Source organism: Drosophila obscura, unplaced genomic scaffold (genome assembly GCF_018151105.1).
Source record: "Drosophila obscura isolate BZ-5 IFL unplaced genomic scaffold, ASM1815110v1 contig_186, whole genome shotgun sequence".
NCBI classification, from domain to species: Eukaryota; Metazoa; Arthropoda; class Insecta; order Diptera; family Drosophilidae; genus Drosophila; species Drosophila obscura.
Genome location: NW_024542774.1, coordinates 4,627,412 through 4,654,655, shown reverse-complemented (window position 1 = coordinate 4,654,655; position 27,244 = coordinate 4,627,412). Strand labels below are relative to the sequence as shown.

General features: G+C 48.1%; 5 protein-coding genes across 14 annotated transcripts; 2 read left to right on the top strand and 3 right to left on the bottom strand.

Moving 5' to 3' along the window:
• Positions 1-22: 22 nt before the first annotated feature.
• LOC111077950 (hillarin) lies at positions 23-11,359 on the bottom strand. Of its 6 annotated transcripts, none has more exons than XM_022372459.2 (9): positions 11,255-11,359; positions 7,032-7,520; positions 6,023-6,164; positions 5,736-5,935; positions 1,822-2,816; positions 1,271-1,757; positions 1,078-1,191; positions 851-1,014; positions 23-765 (listed from the first exon to the last, which is right to left on the bottom strand). In XM_022372459.2, the coding sequence occupies exons 2-9, from the start codon at positions 7,218-7,220 to the stop codon at positions 603-605; spliced, it is 2,454 nt and encodes an 817-aa protein (XP_022228151.2). In that variant the 5' UTR covers positions 7,221-7,520; positions 11,255-11,359; the 3' UTR covers positions 23-602. The 6 variants fall into 6 exon arrangements, with proteins under 6 accessions (XP_022228151.2, XP_022228150.2, XP_022228153.2 ...); XM_022372458.2 differs by having other exon boundaries at positions 7,032-7,517; positions 11,255-11,357; XM_022372461.2 differs by having other exon boundaries at positions 11,209-11,356.
• Positions 11,360-12,183: 824 nt separating this feature from the next.
• LOC111077990 (DDB1- and CUL4-associated factor 11) lies at positions 12,184-14,581 on the top strand. Its single transcript, XM_022372516.2, has 7 exons — positions 12,184-12,452; positions 12,517-12,784; positions 12,847-12,993; positions 13,086-13,628; positions 13,685-13,840; positions 13,903-14,009; positions 14,080-14,581. Exons 1-7 carry the CDS (start codon positions 12,279-12,281, stop codon positions 14,218-14,220), a joined length of 1,536 nt encoding a protein of 511 aa, XP_022228208.2. The 5' UTR covers positions 12,184-12,278; the 3' UTR covers positions 14,221-14,581.
• Positions 14,420-16,558, bottom strand: LOC111077989 (PIN2/TERF1-interacting telomerase inhibitor 1). Of its 2 annotated transcripts, XM_041593019.1 has the most exons (3): positions 16,387-16,558; positions 14,969-16,329; positions 14,703-14,826 (listed from the first exon to the last, which is right to left on the bottom strand). In XM_041593019.1, the coding sequence occupies exons 1-3, from the start codon at positions 16,457-16,459 to the stop codon at positions 14,803-14,805; spliced, it is 1,458 nt and encodes a 485-aa protein (XP_041448953.1). In that variant the 5' UTR covers positions 16,460-16,558; the 3' UTR covers positions 14,703-14,802. The 2 variants fall into 2 exon arrangements, with proteins under 2 accessions (XP_022228207.2, XP_041448953.1); XM_022372515.2 differs by having other exon boundaries at positions 14,420-16,329.
• A 251-nt stretch (positions 16,559-16,809) lies between these two features.
• On the top strand, positions 16,810-21,118 carry LOC111077961 (WASH complex subunit 2). Its single transcript, XM_022372480.2, has 4 exons — positions 16,810-17,013; positions 17,068-17,262; positions 17,322-17,464; positions 17,520-21,118. The coding sequence occupies exons 1-4, from the start codon at positions 16,912-16,914 to the stop codon at positions 20,995-20,997; spliced, it is 3,918 nt and encodes a 1,305-aa protein (XP_022228172.2). The 5' UTR covers positions 16,810-16,911; the 3' UTR covers positions 20,998-21,118.
• On the bottom strand, positions 21,008-26,883 carry LOC111077962. 4 transcript variants are annotated; one of them, XM_022372481.2, is made up of 4 exons: positions 26,676-26,883; positions 23,522-24,046; positions 22,674-22,913; positions 21,008-22,606 (listed from the first exon to the last, which is right to left on the bottom strand). In XM_022372481.2, exons 2-4 carry the CDS (start codon positions 23,684-23,686, stop codon positions 21,425-21,427), a joined length of 1,587 nt encoding a protein of 528 aa, XP_022228173.1. In that variant the 5' UTR covers positions 23,687-24,046; positions 26,676-26,883; the 3' UTR covers positions 21,008-21,424. The 4 variants fall into 4 exon arrangements, with proteins under 4 accessions (XP_022228173.1, XP_022228174.1, XP_022228175.1 ...); XM_022372482.2 differs by having other exon boundaries at positions 23,522-23,674; XM_022372483.2 differs by lacking the exon at positions 26,676-26,883 and adding an exon at positions 26,084-26,406 and having other exon boundaries at positions 23,522-23,674.
• Positions 26,884-27,244: the final 361 nt, after the last annotated feature.

Sequence of the window (27,244 nt, the reverse complement as noted above, 5' to 3'; positions counted from 1 at the left end):
CTTTCGATTAGTCTTTGAAGGATAATTGTATAATAAGGTTTTATTCACATTATGAACGCTTAAACAAAACAAAAACATTAAACATTTCGAATTCAAGTCGGATGTACGCGTATATATGTGTGTACGTACGTGTATGTATGTATGTATGTATATGTGTACTCGTAGAATGTAGAGTTGATTGCGTTTCACGTAATAAATTATTAAGCATTAATCGGTAGATGTACAATTTAATTAAGAACTGATTTTAGGGTTGGTATTACTAGGCATCGTTAAGGTCTAATGATTAGAGTCTAGAGTATTTACAAGTTCCGATTATCATTCTTCTCATCGTCATCATCCATCCATCCATCCATCCATCCTCCTGCATTGTTATCATCGGATTATTTCAATTTTCGCCAGTTTGCTGCCAGATAGCACCTCCATAATGGACTTTTGTGATATGGTAAACATTTGTTAAGCTCCCGCTTAAGTATAGACTATAATTAATATTGCATTTTGTGTGTATGTTTGCTCCGCTTCGCTTTCCGCCTTCCATATGTCCAAGAATGCATCCATGCATCTACAGCTACGCCTCCACGTCCAGCTCCGCCCTCCGAACCAATTCAATTCCGCTTGGACGAGTTGATTAAATATTTACAACAGTGCGTCAACAAATGTTTCTCGCCGGAGGAGGATGAGGAGTTGTTGTTGTGGTGATGGTGATGCTGTGGGGCGCCCAGTTCACGCGTGTAAATGTCGAGTCCGTACTGACCCTCCTCGGGAAAGCTACAAACGGGATTGAGAACAAGAACGGGAACGGGAATGATTGCACTGAATTGCTATTAAATTTTCCATTTCCTTCTGCACTCACTTAATGATGAACGTGACAATGTCGTCCAGCGTGCTGTGAGTCACATATTTCGCCAGCTTCTTCTCCTCGATGCCATTCTTGTGCAGCGTGGCCATAAAATCTGTCAGCGGACGCGACATACGAAATTGTAAATCCAGGCTGCGCCCGGCAAAGATGAGCGGATCCTGCAAAGCACGAAGTAAATAAGCACTGACATATTTACCAGAGTAAATGACCAATTAACCCACCTGGTGCGTGATGGGAATGAGACCGAAGAGGCGGGTGGCCTTTGTGGGTCCCCATTCTCCGCTGGCACAGTCCGGCAGCGGCACCATCACCGTCTGCAGCTCCTCGCAGCAGATCTGATCGGAAGAAAATGTCAGCTCACCCATTAGCAGGAGCAGACGATGGAGGGATATAGGTCCGGGGAGGGAAACTCACCTTGAATTTGCAAACAGACTTGAACTTCATGGGCTCCCCGGTTAGGTACTCCTGGGGCGTCACCGCATTGGCAAAGATGTCCAGCAGAAAGGCGCCCGAACATGGGGCGTGCACGCGGAAGGCCACAATGTTGCCGATCACCGACTGCATCACGAATCTCTTGAGGGAGACGCCATCGTAGGAGAGCTCCTCGTCGCTGTCGTAGAACTTGAGATTGTAGTGGAAGATCAGGCAACTCTGCATGTCCGTGGGCATAGCGATGCGCACAGTTGCCGCTCCAGTGTCGTCCGTGAAGACCACAGCCCCATAGCCCTCGTCGGCAAAGTGCAGGCCGTACCGGAAGAAGAGCGAGCGCACAAAGGGTAGATTCTCGAACTCGCGCAACGTTATGGGACGCTTCAGTAGCTGCCATTCCTCTTGCAGCGGATAGAACTCGTAGATGAACTCGCGTGGATCGGTGAGGAAATAATGGTCATCATACTCATACCTGAAGAGGGAGAAACTTGGATTAGATACCGACACATTCTCGATCTGCTGTTAAGTGGACTCACCGCAGACTGTCGTTCTTGCCGCGTCCTTGCTTGGGAGCCTCCTTGGCATTGACCAGGTGGCGGGCTCCCCAGTTGCATTGAACGAAGCGCCAGGCACCAGCCACGTAGACGGCGTTCCAGGAGTTGCGGAATCGTGAGTCCTGGAACTTCACGCCGGGCTGGTAGCCGGCGCTCTTCGAGTAGCCCTTGATGACGACACAGTGGAGGCCGGCATAGCTGCAGAGGCGCTTGAACAGGACATGGTAGCTCTCCGTGCCATATTTGATGCCACGCAGGAGGCCCATGGGCGTGTCGCCGCGCAGATCATCGTCAAAGTGCATGGCATTCAGGTTCTTGACTGTGATCCACCGGAAGATGGTGCGGGCCTTCTCGATATCGGTGGTGCAGCGTCCCACCAGCTGGCGCACCAGATCCGTGAACGTCTTCTGGTCCTCCTGGGCCACGGAGATGGCAATGCGATCCACATCCTCAAACTCTATGGGGTCCGTGTAGATCTGGAATTTACTGACCGCCGGCGGTGCTGGAACGGGGGCATTCAGCGGATACTCGATGGGCACGGCGCCCTCGCTGAACTCATCATCCAGGAAGATGCTCTCGCTCTGCATGTACTCGGAGCGGCGGGCGCTGATCAGCTCCAGCATCTCGCTCGACTGCCTGTCCACCAGGGCGGCGGTCTCGTAACGCTCGTGCTCCAGCATCTTCCGGGTGATGCTCTCCTTCTTCTTGCTCCGGCGCAGGGTCATGTTCTTCTCCAGGTCCTCCTTCTGCTGCTCGTGCCGCAGCGTCAGAACGTTGGCCTCGTCCCGGCTGCGTCGTGAGGTGGCCAACTCCTTCTCGAACTTGTGCGTCAGGCGCTGCAGTTCGCGCTCCCACTCGTCCTGGAACTCGCTTTGGATCTTGCGATCCTCCTCCTCGCGCTTCTTGGCAAATCTCCGATACAGGTCGTCCTCCTCCTTGCGGTGCTTCATCTCCAGGTGAGCCTGCTCCTCGCGGGCCTATAAACAGAAGAGCGGGACAGATGTTAGGTGAAAGCTTTCGCAACGATCCATCCACCTGCATTTTCGCCGAATGCATTTCGAGCGTTTGGTTTGGGTTGTTGTTTTTGCAATGCTTGGCTTGTTAACTTGGCTAATTATAATGCCACGCCTGAGCTGCCACCAGACCCGGCTAAATGTCTGGCATTAGGCACCGGCCGGCCCGGCCCGGCCCGGCACCACCCCGTCTCCAACTGGAGTTGCATCTGCCGCCATCCCGCCCACACACTCGCCACGCATTGCGTGCGCCCATCGATAAGTGCACGTCTGTCCATCGATAATTGCTGGCCGGTGATCGGATGTACCGTTGCGTTGCTGTTTGCATTTGTGCAACAATAATTGCGGGTCTGTGCGCCCGCTCTCTGTGACCACTAATCTGGCTAGTGTTTTCTCAGGCAATGCCACAAATGGTTGTTACCTCATTCGCAGTGATCTCAGCCGTAATTACGCATCAGCGGGCTGCACTCAATTTCCCTACATTATACTCGTGTGGCAAAAGGGTACAAAAAATGTCGTTCTTTATGATTCCTATGTGGGACCTCAATCACAGATTTCACTACAAGAACCACATGTAATCTCTCTCCCCCAGAGAGACTAAAGATTAGCAATTGTCTTTAAAATATACCAAAACAGAGTAGAAAATATAGGTTTGGGTATCCCCAGTACCTCAATTCTTTCCAACTAAATACAGTTTGAAAGCTCTGACAAATTGATACTCGTAGCTTCCGCATGGGAATATGTACACTAGAGGGGCATTCAGAAAGCATTTAGCGCCATGCAACGGGCCAAACAATGTGTAATTAAAGCCGAAATTCAATGTCAAGTTCAAAACAATAACTACATATATACATATAAATATGTATGAAACAAAAGCAAAATCAAGTAATAAGCAGCTGGCAGCCACTAAATGGTTCAAAGCCCCATTGACAATGGGCAAAGCGCTGCGCTGGTCAGCGGATGGGGGTGGGAATTGCGTGAGCGGCTTAGAGTTGGTTTTGAACATGACCATAAGCCGAGAAGCAGTACGTACAGTTATGCGACGCGACGCCCACGGTGACAAAGGCAAAAAAAGACCGGAATAGCGAAATAGCAGAGTACAAATCGTATCAAAAGCAAAGCAAAACCAAATCAAATCAAAACCGAACGAAAACGAAAGTCTAAAAATGTTGAAATTAATTATTGCGCAAGCGGCCACACAAACAACAACAGAAAAACCAGCAGCAGCAACAAAAAAGCCCAAAACGGTGGCATAAATTGTAAAATTGGCGTTTGGACAGAAATGCGCAAAAAGCTTTCAGCTATGAGGAAGTGTCTGTGGCTTTGCCTGTCTGTCCCGCTGGCGCTGCGGCTGCGTGAGACTTTTATATGGAATCGGCGCGCCAAATTACACGACGATTACATGGCGTTTAAATACGCGTGCATTGCATAAGGGCTGGGCTGGGCATGGCTTGTCTGAAGACACCGACACCACCACCCAAGACAGGGAAAGGAGAGAGCGTGCAGAAGAGAGAGTATAGTGGGAGCGTAAGCTTCACCATCAGAATGGCGCTCGCTCTGCAGAGAAAAGCTATCGCTGGCAAAAGCTTCGCTTGCCGTTACTTTCACTGTGCTGCGCATAATTTAGATTTACCGAACGAACGCAAGCGCAGCCGGAAAAACAAGTGACGGTGACGGCACATTGTCTTGTACGTGTCTATGTCTGCCACTGCCACGGCTGTACTTGTATCCGTATATGGAAATCTATGCTTCCAGGCAGCCACACTGCTGGCCAAAATAGTGTGCCCGCCCCGGGCTTAGACCCAGGCGCAGGCTCAAGTGTTTGGTGTGTGGTGTGTGAGGGAGGGAGTGTGCGTGGCAGTTGTAAAACATGGAAAATTTTTAATGATTGCATGCATGCAATTTTTCACATATGTATGTATGTATGTTGTTTTTTTGTGGTTTGTTTGTTGTGGCTGTTGCGGTGGTGTGTGCCGCCATCAGACACCTGTTCGAAATTTGTTAAATTGAGCGTTGCAATAAAAATATTTGTTGGTGGTGTACTGCTAATGCTCCTAGTGGTGCTGGTGGTGATGCTGCTGCTGCTGGCCACTCGCGTGTGGCATTCTCGAAAGTGAAAGAAAAATCGGTTTTTGGCATTTGCAATGGCAGTGGCAAAGAAAAGCAAAACTTGTGCGATTTGAATGCGATTATAATGCTTTCACCCAAGCATCATGCAGAGATTAGCCAGCCAGATTAGTCGTAGACCTGGACCCGTGCCGATGCAGCACGATAATAAATTATAATCAAGCTGGGCGATCATGTCCATCCCCACCACCACTCGAATGGAAATCTCTGCGTGGATTTCCATTTCCCCCAACTAGATCAGTTGGGTGCTGCTTAAATCATTATATATTAAGTGATAATAATACTTGTACCCAATAGTCTTTAGATGAATATTGGAAGAGGGGAGAATGACTATTATATATGCATACGAGTACTCGTAATGTTCTATCAATCTGGCAGGGTTTCTTAGTGTTCCGCCCCCGTGGACAGCCTCTTCTCATTCTCGCTTCTTTTGGATATGGCAGGCAACCCCTCAGAGAGGTGCAAATAGCACACTAGCCTACATAATCATGACTTTGCGCTGGCAGTGCATTAATTAGGCTCTGCACATACTCGCAGAAGCATTGCACAATCGCTGGAGCTCGGAGAGAACTTGGCGGCAACTGAAGATACGCAGAGACAGGGGATGGGGATACACACTTGACCAGCCGGCGGACCGCTAGCCACTTAAAATTTCATTACATGTTCTGCACTAAATAATCTCTTAATTTGCGGCCACTTCTTGGGGCAGAGTGGGGTCTGGGTCTGCTTCTGCTGCCATCAACGATGGTCACTTACCAGGTAGAAATCAATCGGCTTCTCGCGCGCCTTATTGTAGGCCTTCTGGACCTCCGTCTGCTTCAGTGCATGGGCGATGTGCAGGGCACTGGCGTCGAAGCGGCCGTACTTGTAGTCGGATTCGTTTTGTGACGGGGAGTTGACCTCGCGGCCGACGTAGCCGTTGGGCGTGGATTGACGCGAACCGCCCAGTGGGGCACCTGCAAAACAGAACAGAACAGGCCGAAGCCAGGAGAACGGTCAGCCAGGCTGTGGGCCACGAGGAATCAATTGTAGCCCCTACTCACCGTCAATCTCGGTGCGCGTGCCCCGAATCTGTTCGTTCACGAACTTGCTCGTGCGCGGCGCATTCAGGGCCTGGCGAATGCCCACCGCTGTCTGATCGAGATGACCGGGTCCGCTCTTTGGTACATGGGAACTGCAATAGACCTGCAGAAGAAAGAGGTTAATGCAGCATTAATTGACTTATAAATGGAATGCTTCTAGGCGCGAGAAATGATTTGTCATTGCCCATTCTTCCATTAGATCCCTCACATTCGACAGAGGAGGCTATTAACCGAATTCTAATTTGGTACCAATTAAAGTTTATCTTTTAGAGTTTCCTTTTAGAGGAAGATATTGTCGAATCATTATATTTTGTATCTATATCTAATGCCCAAATCAATATCCCCATTGCCATATTCGGCTTCGTTTCGAGTGCGTGAGCAGACCCCAAGATACGAGACACTTGCAAATGCAACACCAAACCGCTGCACCTACACACAGCAGGTGGCAGTGCGAGTGTACTCCAAAGTACAGCGCGGTTCGTGCTTGGAATGTCAACGATCTAAGACCGCCTGTCATAGAAAATGTGTGTTTGAATTGATAATTTGAATTATTGAATTACAACCCAATTTTGGAGTAAATATTTATAAGATTGCTACAGCTGTAATAGTCTTATAACTGTGATACGCACTGTACGCTCGTGTACATAAATGCACACTTATGTATGAACGAGAAATATGCATATTGCTGCTGCATATAGATGACAGGCAAACAGACTGACAGACGGACAGACGGACGGACAGACCAGACCGCACTGACACACATTTCTGCTGCGGCAGAGTGCAATAACAGAGTTATTTATTATTATGCATGGGCACGGAAAAGTGTCGTAGAGTCGTTCGAAATTCGAATTGCATTTTTGCATTTTCGCATTTTTACATCTTGCAGCTGTGTCTGCTTGACGCGTTTGTCGCCCGAGTCTTTCGTAGTTTCGTCTGTGGCACTGGCACTGGCTTTGGCTTTGGCACTTACCTCTTTGTCATCCTGCTTGTGTTGATTATTGAAATATGTCTTGAGCGTTAGCTTGGTGCCGCAGTGGACGCACTTGAAGCAACCGGAATGAAAGAATGTGAAATCCTTGAGTGGCCCCACACGATCCACCTGATAGACGGTCTCGCTGCACCGCAGGCACGTCGACTCGTAGAAATTTGGGCGATACATGCTGCTGCTGCTTCTGCCTGCTGCCTGCCTCTCTCCAGCTCCTTCTGTGTGTGTATCGTTGGGTATTTCGGAGACTGGTTCCGCCAGTCGCCAGTTGCCAGTTGGATATGTCACTTTTCTTTTCCTCTTCTAATTTCACTCGAAATCGTATCTGTTCTGCAGGCGCAGCTTCCGAACAAGGTGCTGGTTTGTGGTGCGTCGAGCTGGTTCTGGTTCTGGGGGTTCGACACTTTCAGTTCGTCGTCATTCGTCATCAGCAGCCGCTCATCCTCATCATCCGTCCGCTGCTGGCAGAAGCTGCTGTGTGCCACGGAAATAAGCGAGAAATGACCAAATTGATTACTGGCTGAGTGGGAGACAGATTTCCTATTTAAGTTGAGATTAGATTTTGGCCCAGACCAAAACTGGCCAACAGCCCAAAGCCCCAGCCCCAGCACCAGCCCCATCCCCAATGCCCAGTCAAAGTCAAAGCCACACAAACTTTGGTTTCTGCGCAGGCGTCCGAGCCAAAACTTTCATTTTTTTTTGTATTTGTTTTTTTTTTCGGCTTTTTGGCTGCTTTGTGGACAACTGTGAACAGATTATTAATGAATTTTAATTAAGTGGACAAGAGGCGGATTCGATTCATTTTTGGGTACGAAAAGGGTTACAGGTTCGGAATAGGACTGGGCCTGCGCTTGGGTTTCGGGTAAGTATTTCGCCTTGCCATTGACCTCGTGCTGGTAGCCAGAGCCTGCGTTGAACGTGCCACAATTGAACTTGCTGCCTTTTGTTGCTGTGGCACGAACGAACCGCCGAACCGCCTTCAACAGACGCCTGGCACCAGCAAAAGTTGCATTTTCCATTTGATTAATTGACGCGATTGTTGTTTTCTTTCGGTTATTCGTGTTGTAGTTGTTGTTTCGCTGCAACAATTAAATTGAAGTGGAAAAAAGCATATGCGAGTACTCGCATATTGTATCTACGGGTATGCGCCTCGAGGCAAGTGCATGTAACTTTAATTGAATCTTATTGTGGCTGCCATTGCGGCTGTAACTGTTGCTATTGCTGTGGCTGCCACGCGGCTGTTGCTTTGACCAAAATTAAAACAAATGCGGCTCGGCTCAGCTCAGACAAAGCCAAAACTGCAAGTGGAAGTCAGAGTCGAAGTCGAAGCCTCGTCAGCGTCATCGTTTTGCTTTCTTTTCAAGTTTAATGAACGTTAAGCGTTGCGCCAGTGGATCGAGAGGGGGAGTGTGTTGCATAGTCACCTCGCCGCCATCTCCCACCGAAGGTTGCTGGCCGGAGCCAGAGCCCCAGTCGAACGGCGGATGGCATGCCAGCTCCAACTTGGGCTCCAGCTCCAGCACTAATGGAAAATGGAAAGATTGAAAGATGAAGAGTTGGAAAATGGAAATGCAAATGCAAACGCGGCGAAGGCCGTTAATATATTTTGTAACACAAAATTACTGTGATTGGCTGTGAATCAAAGTTTGTTCCGCTTTTGACGGACAAGCGTTCCAGCAGCTCCGTTCCAGGTGTGTGAACGGCCCCAAGAAGTTACCCCCCAAGTTTACATTGTCACCAGTGGTCCACAGCGATGAGTAACTGATCTCTACGTCGGAATAGTTTTGTTGTCCAGCCCCCGCAATCGAATATCAATCAACAACTGACAATCCATGAATGGAAACGCCCACGAGGGCGACAAACGAAAAGAGCGTATGATCCGTTGATGCGATCACAATCGGTGTGATTGAATGGTCCAATTAGACATTGCTTTGACATAATTAGCGTGTAATGATAATTGTAATGGACATGAACATAAATGTGGATGTGGATACGGATATCCATAATGCTGAGGAGTAGCCCTGCCTCCTCCTGGCCTGCCAATTAGCTTAGGGGGAGGGGGGCTGGAGGGGGGCGTCTTTGACAAAACGCCTCGTGCGACTCACATCACACGTCATGCCACCATGGTCACTTGGGTGTGACTGAGACGAGACGAGCAGGGAAGCTTCTGCTTTGGTTACAGAACAAGAGTAGGAGGAGGAGGAGGAAATGGGAGCTGCTCGCATAGAATTTCGCATACCTGTCAAAAGCATCATATTGTCTCTCCACTGTTCCGTATTTACTCCACCCTGTACTCGTACTGTTTGATGGGTATACAGGTTTCTATGAATGTGTGTCGAAATCAGAGAATAGGGAGGGTTTCAGAGTCAATAAATGATTTGATAGTTGATCTGCATTTGAAAGATATTTTTGACTTGTGGGCAGGATATGCTATATAGTGGAAATTTATTAAGCCTATTGATCCCATCAATGGATAGTAGAACGGATAGTGGATTAGCGGGTATGCCCGAGTCGGAAACTAGCCTTCTTTCCAGCTTTCCTTTCCATCCGAGTGCGGATGGAATGCTGTAAATATATGATTTAAATGATGGCAAAAGACAAAGGCTGAGGCGGAAAATAAAGGAAAATGAAAGTGGCTCGACTTAAACAATTGCTTGCAATCAGAAATCATTTAAATAAATTGATAAGCGGTCGCACGGTCGCAGCGACATTTGCATCTGGGGATTGGCGGCTGTTTCAATTTTTGGTCGATGGGAGGGTAGTTCGTTGCCTAAGTCTTTCGTTTCGATTCGTTTCGGGCTGCGGTTCGAAGCGCTAACAATGACAATTAAATAAATACCCAATAATAACAGTAAACGGCAGCGGCAGCGGCATCGGCAACAACAGCAACAGCATAATGAACTTGAATTGGCATAATTGCCAGAGCTAATAGCATTCAAGAGTCCGATACTAGAGATTTGATAAACGCAACGAAACGAACGCCAGCCAGCCAGCCAGCAACTGGTTATTCAGCCAGAGAGTGAAACAATCATAGGAATTGAAATAAAATGCAAATGATTGCGTCACTTTTGGATGAATGCAGGAAGAGGTGGGGGGGATACATACATACAAATGTATGTATATTGAACATGAGATACCAAAACGAACCGGATAACAAGAGAAACTATACGAGAATTACTTGGGCAAATCGGCAGATTCCAGGCACTTGTGTGCTAATTGAATGGCACAATGGACTGCTTTTAGAAATCGCCCAAAACAAGCTCGCAATAGGCAATAAATTAGAAGCACAAACACCGAAACACCGAAAACGAAAATTATTTATGAGTCGCAAAACAGTAATTGAAAACTGCAGCACAGCACTGGAAGTGGAAGTGACACTGGAACTGTCGCTGGAACTATGCTCCGGAATGAGCAGAAGGGAAGGGAAGCGGTGTGTGCAGCCAGCGCCCATGACAGGTGGTGGTGGCATCTAAGCAACCCCCCCACCCATGTGTGCACAAATGCACATATGTGTGTGTGAGTGTGTTTAGGCCATGACTGAGACAACGACGTCACTCCAGTTAAACACAGTTTCAGCCTCAGCCTCTGCGTCTGCTTCAACATCAAACGTCAGCTTGCAATCTTTCACTTTTTCGAGTCTGGCTCGCGCGTTCCAGTTTTTGTTTGTAAATTATTTCTCTTTCTTCATTACTATTTTTATTATTTCGCCTTGATTATACACACGCGATATATGTAGCTGGGTAGCTGATTCGTGCCTTGTTTGTTGCTGCAGTTCTAGGCCCTTTTTGACATACTTATTGCCGTGCTGCTGGGGCCCTCCCACTTCCTCTCCTTTCCGCTTTGCCCGGGGTCTATGCGCCTCTGGTCGGACGCATATGCTAAACAACTTTCTTCTGGAATTGTGGAGGGGCGCGTTGTGCAAAAGTATTTATGATCAATTCCACACACACGCACGCACACAAACGCCACGAGCTGGTGTAGCAGCAAAATCCAAGCACACACACAAACACACACAAGCACAGAACACGGCAGAGTTGGTAAAATGGTGTGAGGAATTCCGATTCTTCGTTTTGGTTTATTACATTTTTGGCATTTTTCGTGTGTTTAGGCCGAGAAGAGCCAAGGCAAGTTTCAGATTGGGAATGTAACCAAATTTCATTACCAAACACAAATACAACACCACACACGCAAACGCACACACAACTCACACAGTTGCAAGATTCGAGTTGGACCGACCGTTCCAACCAACCACGCTTGTTGTCGAGATCGCTTTGAGCCAAGCTTTTTCTAGCTATGTAGCGCTTTCTCGAATAATAGCAAAGCTCGGCTCAGAGTCTCAGATCGAATTCCACGAACCATGGTACAATTAATCATAAGGTACAGCCATCCATCCCGCTCTTATGTGACCTAATGGTCGAATTCAAACAGACTGTAAAAACCTTTTCGGATGTGAGCGAATGCCCACTATACTACTAATATACCTCCAATGCTACAATGCAATCTCCATTGTGCTTAAAGTCTTGTTGAATACGATCATTTGGCGGGCCTTGGCTGTTTTCCAACATAGAAATCGTATATGTTTGGGCGCATGGTATATACCATATCAGGTGTTTTGTTGTAACAACGCAATTCTAAATGCTTTACTTCGTTTTTCAGCACTAAAAGAAATCGGTATGCCCTAGTATCACACAAATATATACCAAAAAGTATGACCGCATGCGAAACGCATTCACACATATTTTTCACGTTTCGAACAAATGTCCAACTTAGAGCTGTCAAACGATTAATTATTAATTCCTTTTTTGTTGATATTTACTGGTTACTAACCTGATTAAATAGAGCGGGGTTAAGCTATTTTTTCTCGGTTTCTGAGGTTCCAGTCACACTCGACAAAACAAGTCAAGTGAACTATTTATTTTTCCATTTGAAAATGACCGCCAAATTCATTTAGCGCACAAAAAATACTGACATTTTTCGCTCTCAATTCGTGGTGGGTTTTCAAAATTGGCTCTCTTTTTTGAGGGAAGAGAGCGTTTTCGTGGTGACTTTCCCCTCCTTTTCGTGGTGTGAACCACATGATAGTCGCAAAAACGTCGATAGTAGAAGCTAGCAGTAAAATATCGGTACTATCGATAGTGCCCTCTTTGGTTTGACACCTCTAGACCAAATGTATTAAAACTGTGGATTTAATAACAAAAAGAAAATTAATTCCCATTTGGAAAAGAACGGAGAATGGGAAATCAAGTGGGTCTTTTAAGTGACGACGATGATTCTTCAGGCAACAGTGACATTAACAATTATATCAACTTTACTGTAAATGCGATGGAGCTGGAAATGCGTAATACTTGCTTTCACACAAACCAAATGCCCAAAATTCGCGGAGAGCCAAACCTGCACAAATTTCAAGTAATCATGAAATACTCTAGCTTTCTATCGAGGCGAGACTAACGAGTACGTCATGAATTTGCAGGGCTCCGACATGTACAAAGAGATAAGGGCCTTGAGTGGTTTCGCCAGCAAGCCATTGAACGAACGCTGGAATCTCCTGCACGCTCTGCAGCAGCGAGAAAATGGCCTGGCCGCGCCTGGCACTGCCTCGTTCTCGCAGAACCAACAGCGCTATATATCCAATCTGTATATACCAAATAAAAAGTCCTCGCGTCTGATGTCGCTGGACTCGAAAGTATTTGTGACCAAGTTTGATAAGCGGGGCGACAAGCTCTTGATTGCCTGTCAAGGTCAGAATGGGTTGACACAACGGTCAAGTTTTACCTCGCTAAACACGTATTACCTGTTGCAGATGGCTTTGTGCGCATCTATGACGGAGCGAAGGGCACCTATCATCTACTGAATCGCATCAGAGCCCGCGACGTCGAGTGGAGCATTATTGATGCTGACTTCAGTCCAAATGGCCAGCACTTTGCCTACAGCACCTGGTCCCGCTCGTGTAAGTTGTGTGACCCTTTTTTACTCTTGCTGAGTTCATCATAACGCATAGCAGGAATTACAAAATCCGATTGTACACGCATGTTCTTGCAGTTTTCATTATGCCTGTGAGCGGCACTGAGGACGACTGCCAATGGATCGATGTCCATGGATTGCCCAATCTGCGACTTGCGATATTCTCGCTTCGGTACTCACCCACGGGCGACACCATTATTGGTGGCAGCAACAATTCCATGGTCATCGTAACAGACATTCAAACGCGGGCCACCCAAATCTTTCGCACTCATAGGATGCCTGGCACGGACGTGAACACCGTCAGTTACCTTCATGATAAGGATCCAAATGTGATAATCGCTGGCTGCGATGACGGTCTGATCAAGGTCTTCGATCTGCGCACCTCATTCCGCTCTCGGGAACTGTCCAAGGCTGTGGTCTCCCTAGTCGGCCACTACGATGGCGTCACGTACCTTGATTCCCGCAACGACGGCTATTATGTGCTTTCCAATTCCAAAGATCAAAGCATTAAGCTGTGGGACTTGAGGCAGCCCAGCAACACGCGAAATCGCAGCAGGACCAGGCATGAGCGACAGGAGCTATCGATGTGGGACTATCGCTGGAACCGGGTGCCACAATCATGTAAGGAATACGAGACATTTCCAGGCTGCATTTATTGTTTAATGGTTCTTTTGCAGTTTACGATCCCCGCAAGGCCATGGAGGGGGACTCCAGCATAATGACTTATCGTGGCCATAGAGTAACCAAAACACTGCTGCGCGCCAAGTTCTCGCCCTTGGAACAGACTGGGCAGCGTTTCATCTACACAGGCTGTTCTACGGGGCGCATTATTAGTGAGTAGCCAAAATGGAAAAGAAATTCAATAAGATAAGCTTCAATTGCGTATTGGTTACAGTTTACGATGTACTGACTGGCAGAATTAAAGAGGCTATTGAGGGACACAGGAATGTGGTAAGGGACTTGGACTGGCATCCTGTGCGCTCGGAAATCGTGTCCGGTTCGGTAAGTTGACAAAAACAGATTGTGGCGTCCATGTGGATGGCTTTTTTTCACATTTGTATCTCTTTCGCAGTGGGACACGCACGTTCATCTGAACAACTTTAGTCGAAACAACGCCAATCGGTCGGAGAAACGTCAACAGAGCTCCGATCAGGACAAGAGACCACTGCGACGTTCACGTCGTCTAGCGAATCGCAATGGGACGCCGGACTAGTCTTAAGCATGTTGACATTTCATTATTAGCTTGTAAGGCGGCACCCCATTGATATTACAATACCACACATGTACACCAGCGTGAGTAATTAGCATTGAAGCTCAGACTAAAGGGGGATTAGAGTGGAGTGGAGTGCATATCCCACCAGAGTCACGCCGCATCTTGGTTCTATGGATAAGACTGAAGATAATGGCACAGCTTTGCGGGGTATAGTTCAGTTTAATTAACGGCGTTACACATTAAAATGTAGACCATGAAGCTTAAAATTTACTTAATTAAGTTCTTTCTGTACAAACAAATCGTATTAAGAATCACGTTGAATTACATATATTTCGTTTTGCCTTAATTAGATGGCCTGAAATGCGAATCTTTTCTTCACTGCCCGTAGCGTTGTGCGCTTCACCTGCTGCGGATATCTGAGGTTTGTGAATCTATCAGATTTCTTAAAGCTGGCATAAGATTCATTCCTCCAAAGGTCCATAATTCGCTTGTCGTCGTGCTTCATCTCCTCCACCCTCAGCTCCATGTTTTCGCTGCTCCCGTAGCCTGTTATTTCAGTCAGCGTCGAGTCTCGAAACGCATTCATATCAAACATTTGGAATTTGTCTGCGCAAAATTGAGAGATGGTACAGATATTGAATAATTTGATTTTTTCTTTTATTTCGTCCAGAGATAAGAGCTCCTCAGGCTGATCTTCATCGGCTGATTGATCGCTTTTATCGCCGGATGAGTTGGGTTCAGCACTTACAGCGTCCTTGTGCTTCCTTCCGCTGTCAACTGCTGGTGCTGTTGTGGGATCTTCAGGTACATCGCTTTTGGATTTTTTCTCTTTCTTTGACGATTTTTCAGTGATCTCTGATTCCAATCCAATGTCCTCGTCTATCTCCTTGACTTTCTTGGACTTCTTTTTCTTTTTCAGTGGAACTTCTTCTAAGGATTCTTCAGGTGTACTTTTTGAGACTTTACTGGCTTTCTCCTCAATAGGCTCTGAAAGGCTTTCAACTGTTTCCTTCGATCTTTTCTTCTTTTTACTTTTGGATGATGGTGTATTCTCAGCTTCTTGTGGAACGGCCGTCGCTTCTTCGGATTCTGCAACTTCCTTGGTCTCGACCACTTTTTTACCTTCCCTTGACTTTTTTTTCTTTTTCAACGGTTCGTTTGCTACTTCCTGAATTGGCTCTGGAGCAATGGCTCTCTCAATGGTTTCTACAATTTCCTTTGCTTTCTTTTTCTTTTTTGGAGCTGTTTCATCTATAGATAATTCTTCCCCTGGCTTCTCTTTCTCAGTTTTATCTGATGGCTCAACTTCATGGTCGGACGCACGTTTCGACTTCTTCTTTTTCTTTAGCTTAGGCTCTACATTTTCCTCCACCTCAGCAGGCACTTCGACCGTTCTCTCCTTGTCCTTTTTCTTCTTCTTTTTGATGGGCTCGTTTTGGTCGATCTCTGTCTGATCCTCTTTGCTTTGCGTCAGGGTAGCTGCGTTTCCATTTTTGAGTCTATTTTTCATGGCTTCCATTTTCTGCTTGAAATAATCATGGACAGAAAGCCCAGTGGGAACTGTTGTGACGCCACTAAAATTGGGGTTTATCTCCTTTTCTTCTACTTGTGGCAGCTCTATTTTCACTGGTGCCGCAATATCTTCGGTGGCCTTTTTGCCGAAAATATTGGCCAGGTCCTTTTCGCTGTACTGCGATAGATCCTTACCCCGTGTGAATTTCTTGTAGTGCACTCGCGCCTTGCTCGCCTTGGACGCCTCCTCCAGCGATATGCCACTGATCTTCTCTTTGAGCTTCTTTTTAGGTGGCTCCTCGGGTTCTGCGGCTTTAAACCCGAAACCCATGGGTCTGGCTTCATCTTCAGATGCGGAGGCCGCTCCGTTTGCACCATTGGTTTCATCAGCGCCACCATTGAGGGATTTAAGGAGCCCATTGAATCCCTCCTCATGAACGGTCCACTGGTCATCCCTTGCCTCGAAGCCCAATCCTTCAGCGTCGTTCTTCAAGCGAACTCGAACAAATTCCTGTTGGCCATCCTCGTTGGCGCCAAGACCTTTACCCTTGGTCCAGCCCATTTTTTCCAGCATTTTGGTGCCAAAGCGAGCATCATCTGCGAAATAGCCATTATTCAGATCTTTCCTTCAACTTTTGATTTTGAATACTTTACCTTCGTAGAGCGCTTTGCCGCGCGGGCACAAATTATACCGTTTGCGGCGACGTGGTTCTGCCAGCATAGCCATTGTATTTTAAATAAAACTGCTATTAATATTTAATAAATATATGGTATGGTAAAGTAAAACGCTTCCACAACACGTGCTATCAATATCGACGTTATCGATAGCGATTGAAAAACAGCTGGCCGGATAGTGATGAGCGATAGATTTTAAGAACACAGTGATATCTTTTTAAACCGTGACTAGAAATCTATTTTAAATATATAAATGAGATACTAAATAACTATATTAAGTAAATTATAACGATAGCTTAGCTTCTAGTTTCCTTATCATTTATACGACGTTGCCTCTCCGAATCAACCCAATCACCAGTGATTTTTATTGGCTAGCAACAAGTAACAGTTATTGGAATGGCTCTCATCACTGTTGTGCAGTGGTGCACTTTTTCGTTTTCTTTGTTTTGTCTTCATTAGTTATTGTTATTAAATTGTAAATCTGCAATCTGTTTTCAAGTGGCAATGGATATAAGTGCAGAAATAGCAGATATTACTGCCCAGGCACCGGAATGGAACTTTGCTGGCGATTGTGCTCTTCTGGCGCTAATGAAGCGCATCTCTCAAGTTCGCTTATCAAAAAAATTATTATTATTTATTTATTAATATTCTCTTGCCTAGAACTTGCAAGAACGAGGGGAACGGACCACTCGGAATCTGAGAGAGTTCGAAACTACTGTCAGGCAAGCCGATATAGCGCTGAGCAATGCCACCAATAGCCTGCGCTCGCTTCAGTTCGGGCAGCAGTTTGTGGAGTACCGGGTGCAGGAGATTGACGATGACGACTTTGAGATGCCAGCTGACAAGAAAAAGAAGGTGCCATAAGCCAATGAATTTTCATTGGGGAACTATTTATGATCAATATCTGCTTGCAGCCTGAGTCTCCCCCAAAAAGTTCGCAGGAAATGTCGAAAGAATTTCTAGAAAACAATCTGCAAATGTTTCGCAAGAACTTTGAGCCGGTGACCATTGACGTGCCCAACGATTCGGACGATGAAGATGCGCCAGTTAGTTCTACGTATGTGGGTTACGTTTACGAAGATTCCCTCCCTATTAACTTTTCAAATTGACAGAACAATCTTTCGCGCCATGAACCCGTACGATGCCATTCCCTTGCCCTACATTATTGGCTCCAAGGAATGGCAGGAGCATAAGTATGCGGGACTCTACGATAGCAAAGAGAACAGCGATGATGAAAAGTCAGAGGAATTCTCGTCCAGCTCATCGGATGAGAGGGAGCCTGTCTCTAGTAAGACACCAAAGCAAGAGAACAAATTTGTGCAGCCACAGCTATCCGACTCTTCATCCTTGGCCTCGGCGACCATGGTAGTTGTGCCCCCTGTTAAGCTGCAGATTCCTGCCACTGCAGCTCCTATCTTAGCCCCTGCTGACCATCTAAGGGAACCTGCTGTCAATAGGACACAGCCACGTCCAATTATAAGCAGCCAACGGAACCCCCATGAACGTGACTTGTTTGCTGCCCTTCGGCAATCACCGCCAAGCGATGATCCGCCATCTACTTCATCCTCGCCCAGATCTTCACCTGCCATTGGCCCTAGGAGTACTGCAGCACGCTTGCTCATCGCATCGGAGGGCTCCCTGAGTTCGAGCAGCAGCAGCGCCGCCCATCACCCGCCCCCAAGGCTATTCGGCGAAGCTGTTGCCACACAAATTCCTAAGAGAACCGACGCTAATTCCAGCCCAATCAAGCGCAAGCCTGTCAATCTCTTTAATGATGATGAGTTCCACTCGCTAGTGTCTGAAATCGTGGACAAGGTGCAGAACAAGGCGGGAAACAACTCAACAGCCGCTAGAACATCGAATCAAGGGAACAAGCAGCCTGAAGAAAAGAAGCCAGTGGATCAAGTACCCAAACCGGACGCCCCTAAGCAGATCAATGAGATTGTAGCAACTCAGCCCAAGCCCAAGACTGTTAATCTCTTTGATGACAGTCCACCCTTGAGCCCCACCCCAACGCAAACTCCGATTCGGGATGCGACCAATGATCTGTCAGGGCCCATCTTTGATGACGGGCCGTCGTCTTCGAGTATCAAGCCCAGGCAAATTCCTCCCAAAGAGCCTGCGAAACCGTTGCCAAAATCTCTATTCGATGATGACCTGGAAGATGATTTCTTGAGTTCCTTTTCGCCCAAGCCAAAGCCGCCAGACCAAAAACTAAAATCTTCGCTATTCGATGATGATGATTTGGATATAGACGATATATTTGTCAAGCCATCGACACAGCCAAACAAACTTTCGGACAGATTGGTGGGAAAAACCTCTTTGTTCGATGATGATGATCAGGATGATGTCACAGATTTTTTTGGCTCAAAGAAGGAGTCAGCTAAAGAGAAATATCTGCCAGTTGAAAAGAAAGTAGAGACGCATGTGGCACAAAAGAAGCATCTTTTTGATGACATCCAGGATGAGGATCTATTCGGAACGCCAAAGTCCAAGAACTTGTTTGCCATAGGCGGGGATCACAATCAGCCTGAACAACCCTCAGCAGATGGAGAAGCTAATAACAAAACAGAGAAATTAAAGATTGTTCAAGGGAACACCCAGCCAGCGGAGGAAGTTGAAGAGAAGCAACGGGAGGTATTACCGGAGAACGAATATGTTCACAACAAATCCGCACCAGCCACTGAGATTATTGAAGAGAAATCGAACCCTCAGCAGGTCGCACGTGAAACTGTTCCACTCAAAGCTGCTGACTTGTTCAACGAAGATTTCAGCGATGATGATTCATTTTTGAGCACAGCAAAGAGCAAGCCAGAAGAGGCTGCTACTGCTACTACGACGGAAATTAGTAATGAGATTGAGCCACAAGTGTTGGACGCAGAGATTAAGCCACAGAAACTACCAGGGACAGAGACACTCCTCCCAACTCTGGAGCCACCGAACAAAACGGAAGATGTCATGGCGGATCTTTTTGGTAGCCCACAGATGGGTCCAACGGTCTCAGAGACCCCTCCGCCGGATGACCTGGATCACGATGAAGACCCCATCATAACTATGGTGGCTGATATCACTAATAAATCGACCAAAGAAGAAGCCACTTCGACTGAGCCCGATGCCGACCTCGATGCTGCCCAGCAAATCATGCAGAACTACACAAGTCTCTTCTCCGAGGAGCCTCCGGATGACAGCGAGTTCTTCCAGACACTCGGCAGCAGCAGTCTCAGCAGCCTGAGTGCCTCGAAAATGTTTGAGAACGAGCAGGACTTCTTTGAGCCGGCGCTGCCCCAGATTCCAGTTGCAAACAAGACCCCGGCAGCAACCCCAGTCGACCATGGGGCAATTGGGTTGTTCAGCGATGTGCCACCCGATGACGACGGGGATGCTGCTGAGACGCTGCAACAATCTGCAGCACACCCAGTCGAGGCTACTTCAACTACAACACGCATCCATACGATTTTCTATGATGACTTCAGTGAAACGGCTAGAGCAGGAGCAGGCGCAGGAGCGGTAGGGCAAAGCCATCCCACCAAGCCTTCCGTTGTGCAGGAGGAGGAGCATCCACCATCTGATGAAGTGGACCACAGCAAGGTGCAGGAAGCAGCTGACCCGCCAACTCCCACATCTCCCGTGAAGAAACTGAAGATGCCCAACATCAACATCAATGTTCAGGCTTTGCTTCCTGGCGCCGGAGGTCTGCCCAAGTTCCCAAAGAAACAGCAGCCTGCGCATCCCCCACAAGAAGCACAAGTGTCAGTGTCTGATACCAATGAGGACGTCAACTCCACTTCCACCTCCACCCTCATCGGCAGGGAGAACGGCCTGCAACATGTGAACAAAACACGCGCTCGAGGCCCGTCTCGAAGGCGACCTTCGACCAGGCAGGGCAGGAAGGAGAACTACGCCAAGAGTGTGCTGGAAGATGGGCAGCCGCCAGCAGCTGAGATAGCTCCAAAATCGAAAGCAGCGGCTCCAAGCCAGACCCCCGCCCTGCCCAAACTGGTACGATCTTTTTTGGACAGTGATGATGAAGATGAGGATCTCTTTGGTCCTGCGATGACAGTGTCGGCCCCTTCAGCAAAGACCCTGTCGACCATGCCAGCTCCCAAGGCTACGGTAATGACTGCTGCTCTGCACAGTGAGCCGCCGGAAGATCACTTGAAGCCACAAGCACCTACGGTGCCGGTGGAACCTGTCAAGTTGTTCGATGAGAGCGACGACGATGACGATTTGTTTGCCAGTGCAGCAGTGGCCGCCCCTCCGCCCACTGTACAGGCCAAGGTGCTCTCCAAACCGCCAGCAGCATCTCTGTTTAGCAGCGACGAGGATGAGGACTTCAAGTTGCCGGCGAAGATTGTTCCCAAGAAAAAGGTCGCGCCCATCCAGGCGAGCAAGAGCACGAGCCTCTTTAGCGATGACGAAGACGATGATGATCTATTCGGAGGGGCTGCAACGACCAAACAGGCCAAGCCTACGCCTGTGCCTCTGCCCCAAGGTGTGGCCAAGCCCGCTCCCAGCAGAACCCGCACTGCAGCAACCATTCCAGCCAGCTCTGGGGACAATCCCCTGGCCGATCTGTTGGGCTTCAAGTGAAACATGATTGCCTTTACTTACAATTGGGACTGACGATCAGTCCGAGTATTCGATTATTCGAGTATTGTTATTCGTATTCGTATACCTAGGCTACAATATTAAACGATGAATGTTCGCTGTCGATGCTTACGTCTAAACTTAGGGAGAATCTAGTTGATGGTGCTAGTTGGTTGGTCGATGATTTTAGCAAGTTCCTCTCTGGGTAAACTATAACTTAACATGGAGTCTAGTCTGTCGCTTCTCCTTCCCCCACCACGTGTTGGTCTGCGAACGTAAACTGAGTTAGTTTGTGGCTCTTTGGTCGTTATTCCGAGGAATCTCATTCTATGTCGAGCATGTCCTACAATCTATAATTAAAGTAAAATCTAAGCACTGACTGGACTGGACTGGACTGACTGCACTGCACTGGACTGAATCTGGACACGGCCTACAGGGCCACATCGCGGTACTTGCGGTAGTCGTCAGACTCGTTGCCCAGCGACAGCTTGCTGTTGGCCGTGATGTAGGGATTGGCGTAGTTGGCATACCCAAAGCCGCCGTAGTACTGCATCTGTTGGCTGTGGTGTGAGCCGCGTCGCGGCTGGGCGAGCACCGTGCCGGTGAATCCGCCAATCGAGCTGCAGGCGGAGGGCCTGCGGTAGATGCCCCCTGCCGCCTGGTGGTGGTGCTGTTGCAGTTGCTGCATCTGCTGATGATGCTGCTGCTGTTGCTGGTGCAGGGGATTGAGCAGCATGGCCAGGTAGTACTGCTGCTGCTGGGTGTAGTTCTGCAGCAGGTTGTTGCCGTAGGCGTTCAGGTCGTTTTGCACCTTGCTGATCCCGTCCAGGTTCTCCAGCGAGATGCAGTTCCTCGACAGCTGTCCCGGCGGCGGCTGCTTGTGGCTGCCCCTGGGTCGATGGCCGTGGTTGGGACGCTGTTGGGCCGGCGGCGGGGTCATCTGCTTGGGCTCGATGGAGCAGTAGATGGGATCGTTGCTGGTCGAGCCGATGAGCGAGGGAGGTGACGGCCGGTGCGAGTCTTGGAGATTGTTCTTCAGGTCGTCGATGGTTATGTTGAAGTACTTGGCATTCTTGTCCTCTGTGTCCAGGACGTGGCGGGGGTTGTACATGCCCGGCAAGGTGCAGCGCAGGTCCATCAGAGATTGGGCGCGATGTCCAGGAGGTCCTCCTCCCCCTGCTCCGCCCGCTCTCTGCATCTGGGCGGCATTGTTGAACTGCTGTGCCAGGGCCGGTGCAAACATGCTGGCATTGAACTCGTTCTGGGAGCCATAGGCCTGGCTGCCATTGCCGCACTGGTTGTTCAGTCCCATCCCCAAGCCGGGGCCCAGTGGCAGCTTGGCAGCCGTTTCGTCGCAAAGCTGATAGCCTGCATTCTCGAAGCCACTCAGCCGCTGGCTGGAGCGCCTGGAATCCGCCTTGGTCATGGGCACGCTCGGCGCCGGGGTCTGCAGGGATAGTCGCGTGGCCAGGCCCTGAAGCTGGCTGAGCACCTGCGTTTCGCGGCGCCATCGAATCCCCGTGGGTATGACGCAGATCAACGCCAAACAGTTGATGATCAGGCGGATCAGGTACGAGGTCAGCTCCGTCAGACCGTGCACGGACTGCAGGCCCTGGAATCATCGGATAGATGGAATTATGGAACAGTAGTCGAGTAGCAGGTGCGGCTTCAGTGCTTACCCAGTGCTGTGTGGTCATGATCATCACAAAGACCAGCTCCGGGATGGAGAGAAGGCCAATGATGCCCGACCAGGCGAAGAGGGGCCAGCACAGACCGCTGACCAGACCGTGGATCAGAATTGTGGTCGCCACGAACATCACAAAGTAGAGCGTGCAGAGCGTATAGGCGGCGAAGGGCAGCTCTCCATGGGCCTCCAGTATCCACGAGACCTCACACGAGAAGGCACCCAGGTAGACAATCTGCCGTGGCACGGGGCGGGCGAATCGGAATGAGAGAAATGGAAATGGAAATTAACCCACAATCGGAAAAGAAAAGCGAAAACATAAATCAAGCAAAAGATGGCAAAAGAAGATGCTGTGTGATGTGGTCGGTACTCGTATGTGGCGGAACAAAAACCGGAGACATCTTTGCCCCACAATCATCCATCAATCAATTAATGAGCTCCCCCATCTGCAAAGTCTCTGCCCCTCTGACAGCACAAACACAGAGAGCAAAACAAAACATTTTGCACGATGCACAAAAACGATTTCATTTCGTTTTCACTTAATGGGGCAAAAATGTTTTCACACTGATAGCGGACAGACCCGGACAAACAGTTGAAGAGACAAGACGACCAAAGAGACAGACGGAAAGATCTACGGAGGAGGGATGGCAGAAGATATGTTGCTCATATATCACCAAGTTGTGCCCACACCGGAGCAAAAGAGATTAACTATCTGCCTATCTAAGTTGGTGCTCATCTGGTACTTAAAGCATCTTAATCTGAACGTATATAGTATTGAATGTGTATCGAGAATATAGAGGACTTTTTCGCCAGTGCACTACGAGTACTACTGCTACTACTCACCAGCATAAGAACAGCCACCACGCAGCATATAATGAATAGATTCGCCTTTATAAAGCGCTCCATAATGCGTTCGTTCCAAAAGTTTTGTATGCTGCCGCCGTTGGCCGACGGCCTCTGCTTCAATGAGGACGGCGAATGCTTTTCACTGGCCTTCTGATAATTCATTTTATTCGTGTTTCGGTTTCAGTTGCGGTTGTAGTTGTGGTTGGTGTTAGCGGTTTCGGCAGAAGATGGTAGTAGAAGATTGTTCAGTAAAGTGTGGTATGTGTTGATGGGAAGGGAAGGGAAGGGAGATGGGAATGGTAAGCCGCCTGCCTGCTCAACCACCAGCTGGTGCCGGCCTTGGTTCGCCCGCAGGAGGTCAGTGGTGCGATGCGTGGCGGGAAGAAGCTCTAGTTCTAGATCTTGGTTTATGTCTGAATGAGTTTTGAGTCCAGACCGCTGCTGCTGCTGGTGCTTGGTGTCTGGTGTGGTTGGATGAAAGCGTTAAGCGGCCTAATTGAGCCTTGTCATGCTAGGTTGATGCTGAAATGAGAATTCGAATGAGTGGCCAAGCGTTTGTGTTTGTGTTTTTGAGAGACGATTCAAGCTGTTCGATATACAAAATACTCGTCCAACAAAAGACTTAGGCAACGAACTTGTTTTACACACACACACACACACACACATTCACTCTCTCGAGTGTCGTATCTTTCGAGAGCTAACGGCCTGTGCCATATTCTCTAGAAGATTTTCACTTTTCTACAAAGCCAGTTCGTTGCCGTTGCCTTTGCCCAAATCTTTTGTTATGCCCCACGGCGCTAGCCAAGCAAATATTTGACCCTAAACCAATGTTTATGGACGATATATGTATGTACATACATATGTATATATAGTGAGGGGGCCAGCGCGTGCTCAAATATTAACTCTGTCCAACTGTTGCCAGCTACCGAGTGGAGTGGAGTGCCTGTTGCCTTATGTCATGACAAATGAATTTGTGTGCTCGCCAAAGCCAAGCAAAACTAATATTAAATCATTTAATCAATTACACTGCACTACAAAGTCAACGTGTATATTGGGCTAGCTACTTGAGGACTCTGAAGAAGCAGCCAGAGCATCTCCTAAATGACCATTTAAATGGCTGATAATCTTCAGCCCATTCAGTGAGAGCTGAGCCCCACTTCTGAGGTAATATAATTGCCCACGATCTTGTGTTGTGGAGTGTAGGCAATTGAGACGCCTCGCCAACACATCACTCACAGCCAGAGTCAGAGCTAGAGGCAGTTAGCGGCTTAGACGGATACGGTAATCTTCCTATAATAGACAGCGTCATCCAGACGAGGCGACGAACTCGCTGTCAATGCCGTCATCGCGCAGGTGTGCCATCAACATCATCTTCATCATCATCATCATGATCATCGAATATGATGGGGGCGTGTTGTGGCTGCGGCATGGACTGGGCTGGGCTATTCTTTGCCTGCGTCCTCCCCATATGGAGCGACGCGCCGGATATGCGCACCTTAATGTGTCAGGCGTTGACTTGCCCCATTGACATTCCGCAGACGTTGCACAGTTGGGCCCCCCAAACCCCCTGCCAGCACTAAGCTCTTTCCTGTCCTAGTCCGAGTTCGAGTCCCAGTCTCACAGTGGCTTGGCCTGCCTCTGGCTTTCTTTGGTGGCCGGAAAGAATTGCAAGCCAACTCCGTTTTATTGCTAATTTTCTGGACAAAAATAGATACACATGTACATACATACATATGTATATTTAGCCAGCTCTTTGGGTTGTTGTCCGGTTTTTCGGGGGCAAAGCTGCCGCCATTGAAACGGGTTTCGGGATCACAGAGGGGGCTGCAGCTGCTGCTGCTGCTGCTGCTACCCATTAGCACTGGCTGTGGAGTGGCAGGGAAAGGTGGCAAAACGAATCCAGTGCGCCCTTGACTGAGTGCCAGCCAAGCCACACCCATGTCGAAGCGAGGTATTCCCGCTGCGATGATTACGAAATTATGCAGATTCAACATAATTTCTGTGAACCCAGGCCATGCCAGGCCATCTGAACCACATTTCAAAATATTTTGTTGTCGTCTCTGGTATATTTTTTGGTTTTATTTATTTCTTTTGCATTGTATTTTCCGAGTCGTGAAATTGAATTAATTTTGTGATTGTTGTTAATGCGATTATGACTGCAGTTGCGTTGCGTGTCGGTGGCATGACGGCGGGTTCAATAGCAGAAGTGCAACAATGCTACGTACCGTACAACACACAGCATTAACAATGGCAACACCATTCAGTGCATTGCCAACTGAATGCAATGCATGAATAAGCAACAATGCAGCAGCAAAGTTATGCAAATTGTTATTATTATATTGTAAAGTTAAAGTCGAAATGGAATGAAGTCGAAATGAAGAGGAAAGGAAATGAATGAATGCTACCGTTATGATATGCGTTTCAAAATGCAATCAAAACTACATGAATGGGTTTACTATGTGTATGACTACCTTTCACTTCCAATTAATCCCCGGCCCAAGCCAAGCAGTTACAACAAGCCCATAAGAAATACACCAAAAAGAGTAAGGAAAATCGTACAAATTATCAGTCAACCAAGAAATGATTGCTCCTCAGCGACGACACACTCGCAGACACACACACACACAACACACACCAGACATACACGCATGCGCATACGACAAAAATTGTTCAATGTTGAGTCATGCCCGAAGAAGAGAAGCGAAGCTTTTGGGCTTGTCTTGTCGCGCATGCAAATTGCGTCGTTCGCTGAGCAGAGCTTGAGGCTATGCTGGCGGAGTCGGTGGAGGGGACGAGGGGGGGAGGACCACTTTTGTTCTCAACACTTTTACCCGCACAAATTGAATAAACTGAAAAAACTTGTTTTGCAAAAGCGAAATGTGCTTTTGGACATAATTATAATCTAATTGTTATTTAATTGTACAACGGTTAGGCCATAAGCGCAAGCGTAAGCTGGGTCAAGTCAAAGTTGATGGGACGTGAGAACTGCGGAGTGTTTTCAGTCCGCCTCCCCAGAGCCACACGCACATGCCATGTGCTGACAATACTCGCACACAATCTGCATCGTACGTATCGTACATACATACATATGTGTGTGGATGGGTCACCACTCTACTCTACTCTCCTCTCCTCTCCTCTCTCGGTCACTCACATAAATAACCGTAACGTGCAGCGGTAACGGTACGTTCGAGTTGGCGCGCTTGCCTACAAACAGTTAAAAGTGAAATTCGAAAATGACTTGGGAGGAAACGCGAAACGAAACGAAGCGAACGCCGAACGACACCGAACCATGGATTCTGATCTGCGCGCCAGCTGAGCGAGCGCTACGACGGCTGTTTGGCAACTGAAATGTGCTCGGGGCCCGGTCCCCCGACCAGGCCAGAGCTCGAGCTCTGCTTCTGTCTGTCGTTCATTTGAATATTTCGTTTGTTTGTTTGTTTGCCTGCTTGTAGATTTTGTTGGTTTTCTGGTCGTCTGCCGTGCAGCAAGTTCACTCGCCCTGACTTTTGTACCAACAATTAAGACTTAATTTCTAACTGGCAATGATGCTGGGCAGGGAGGGAGGTGGGGACAGAGGCCGGGCACCTCCCCGCCCGGCATTTGCATAATTTGATTCCAGCCAAAAACAAAGGCCCAGACCAGACAAAAATAAGGCCTAACGGTCATACCTTTGTCTGGGCCGCAGGTCTTATGCCTGATAAGAAGTGGCTCGAATGAATG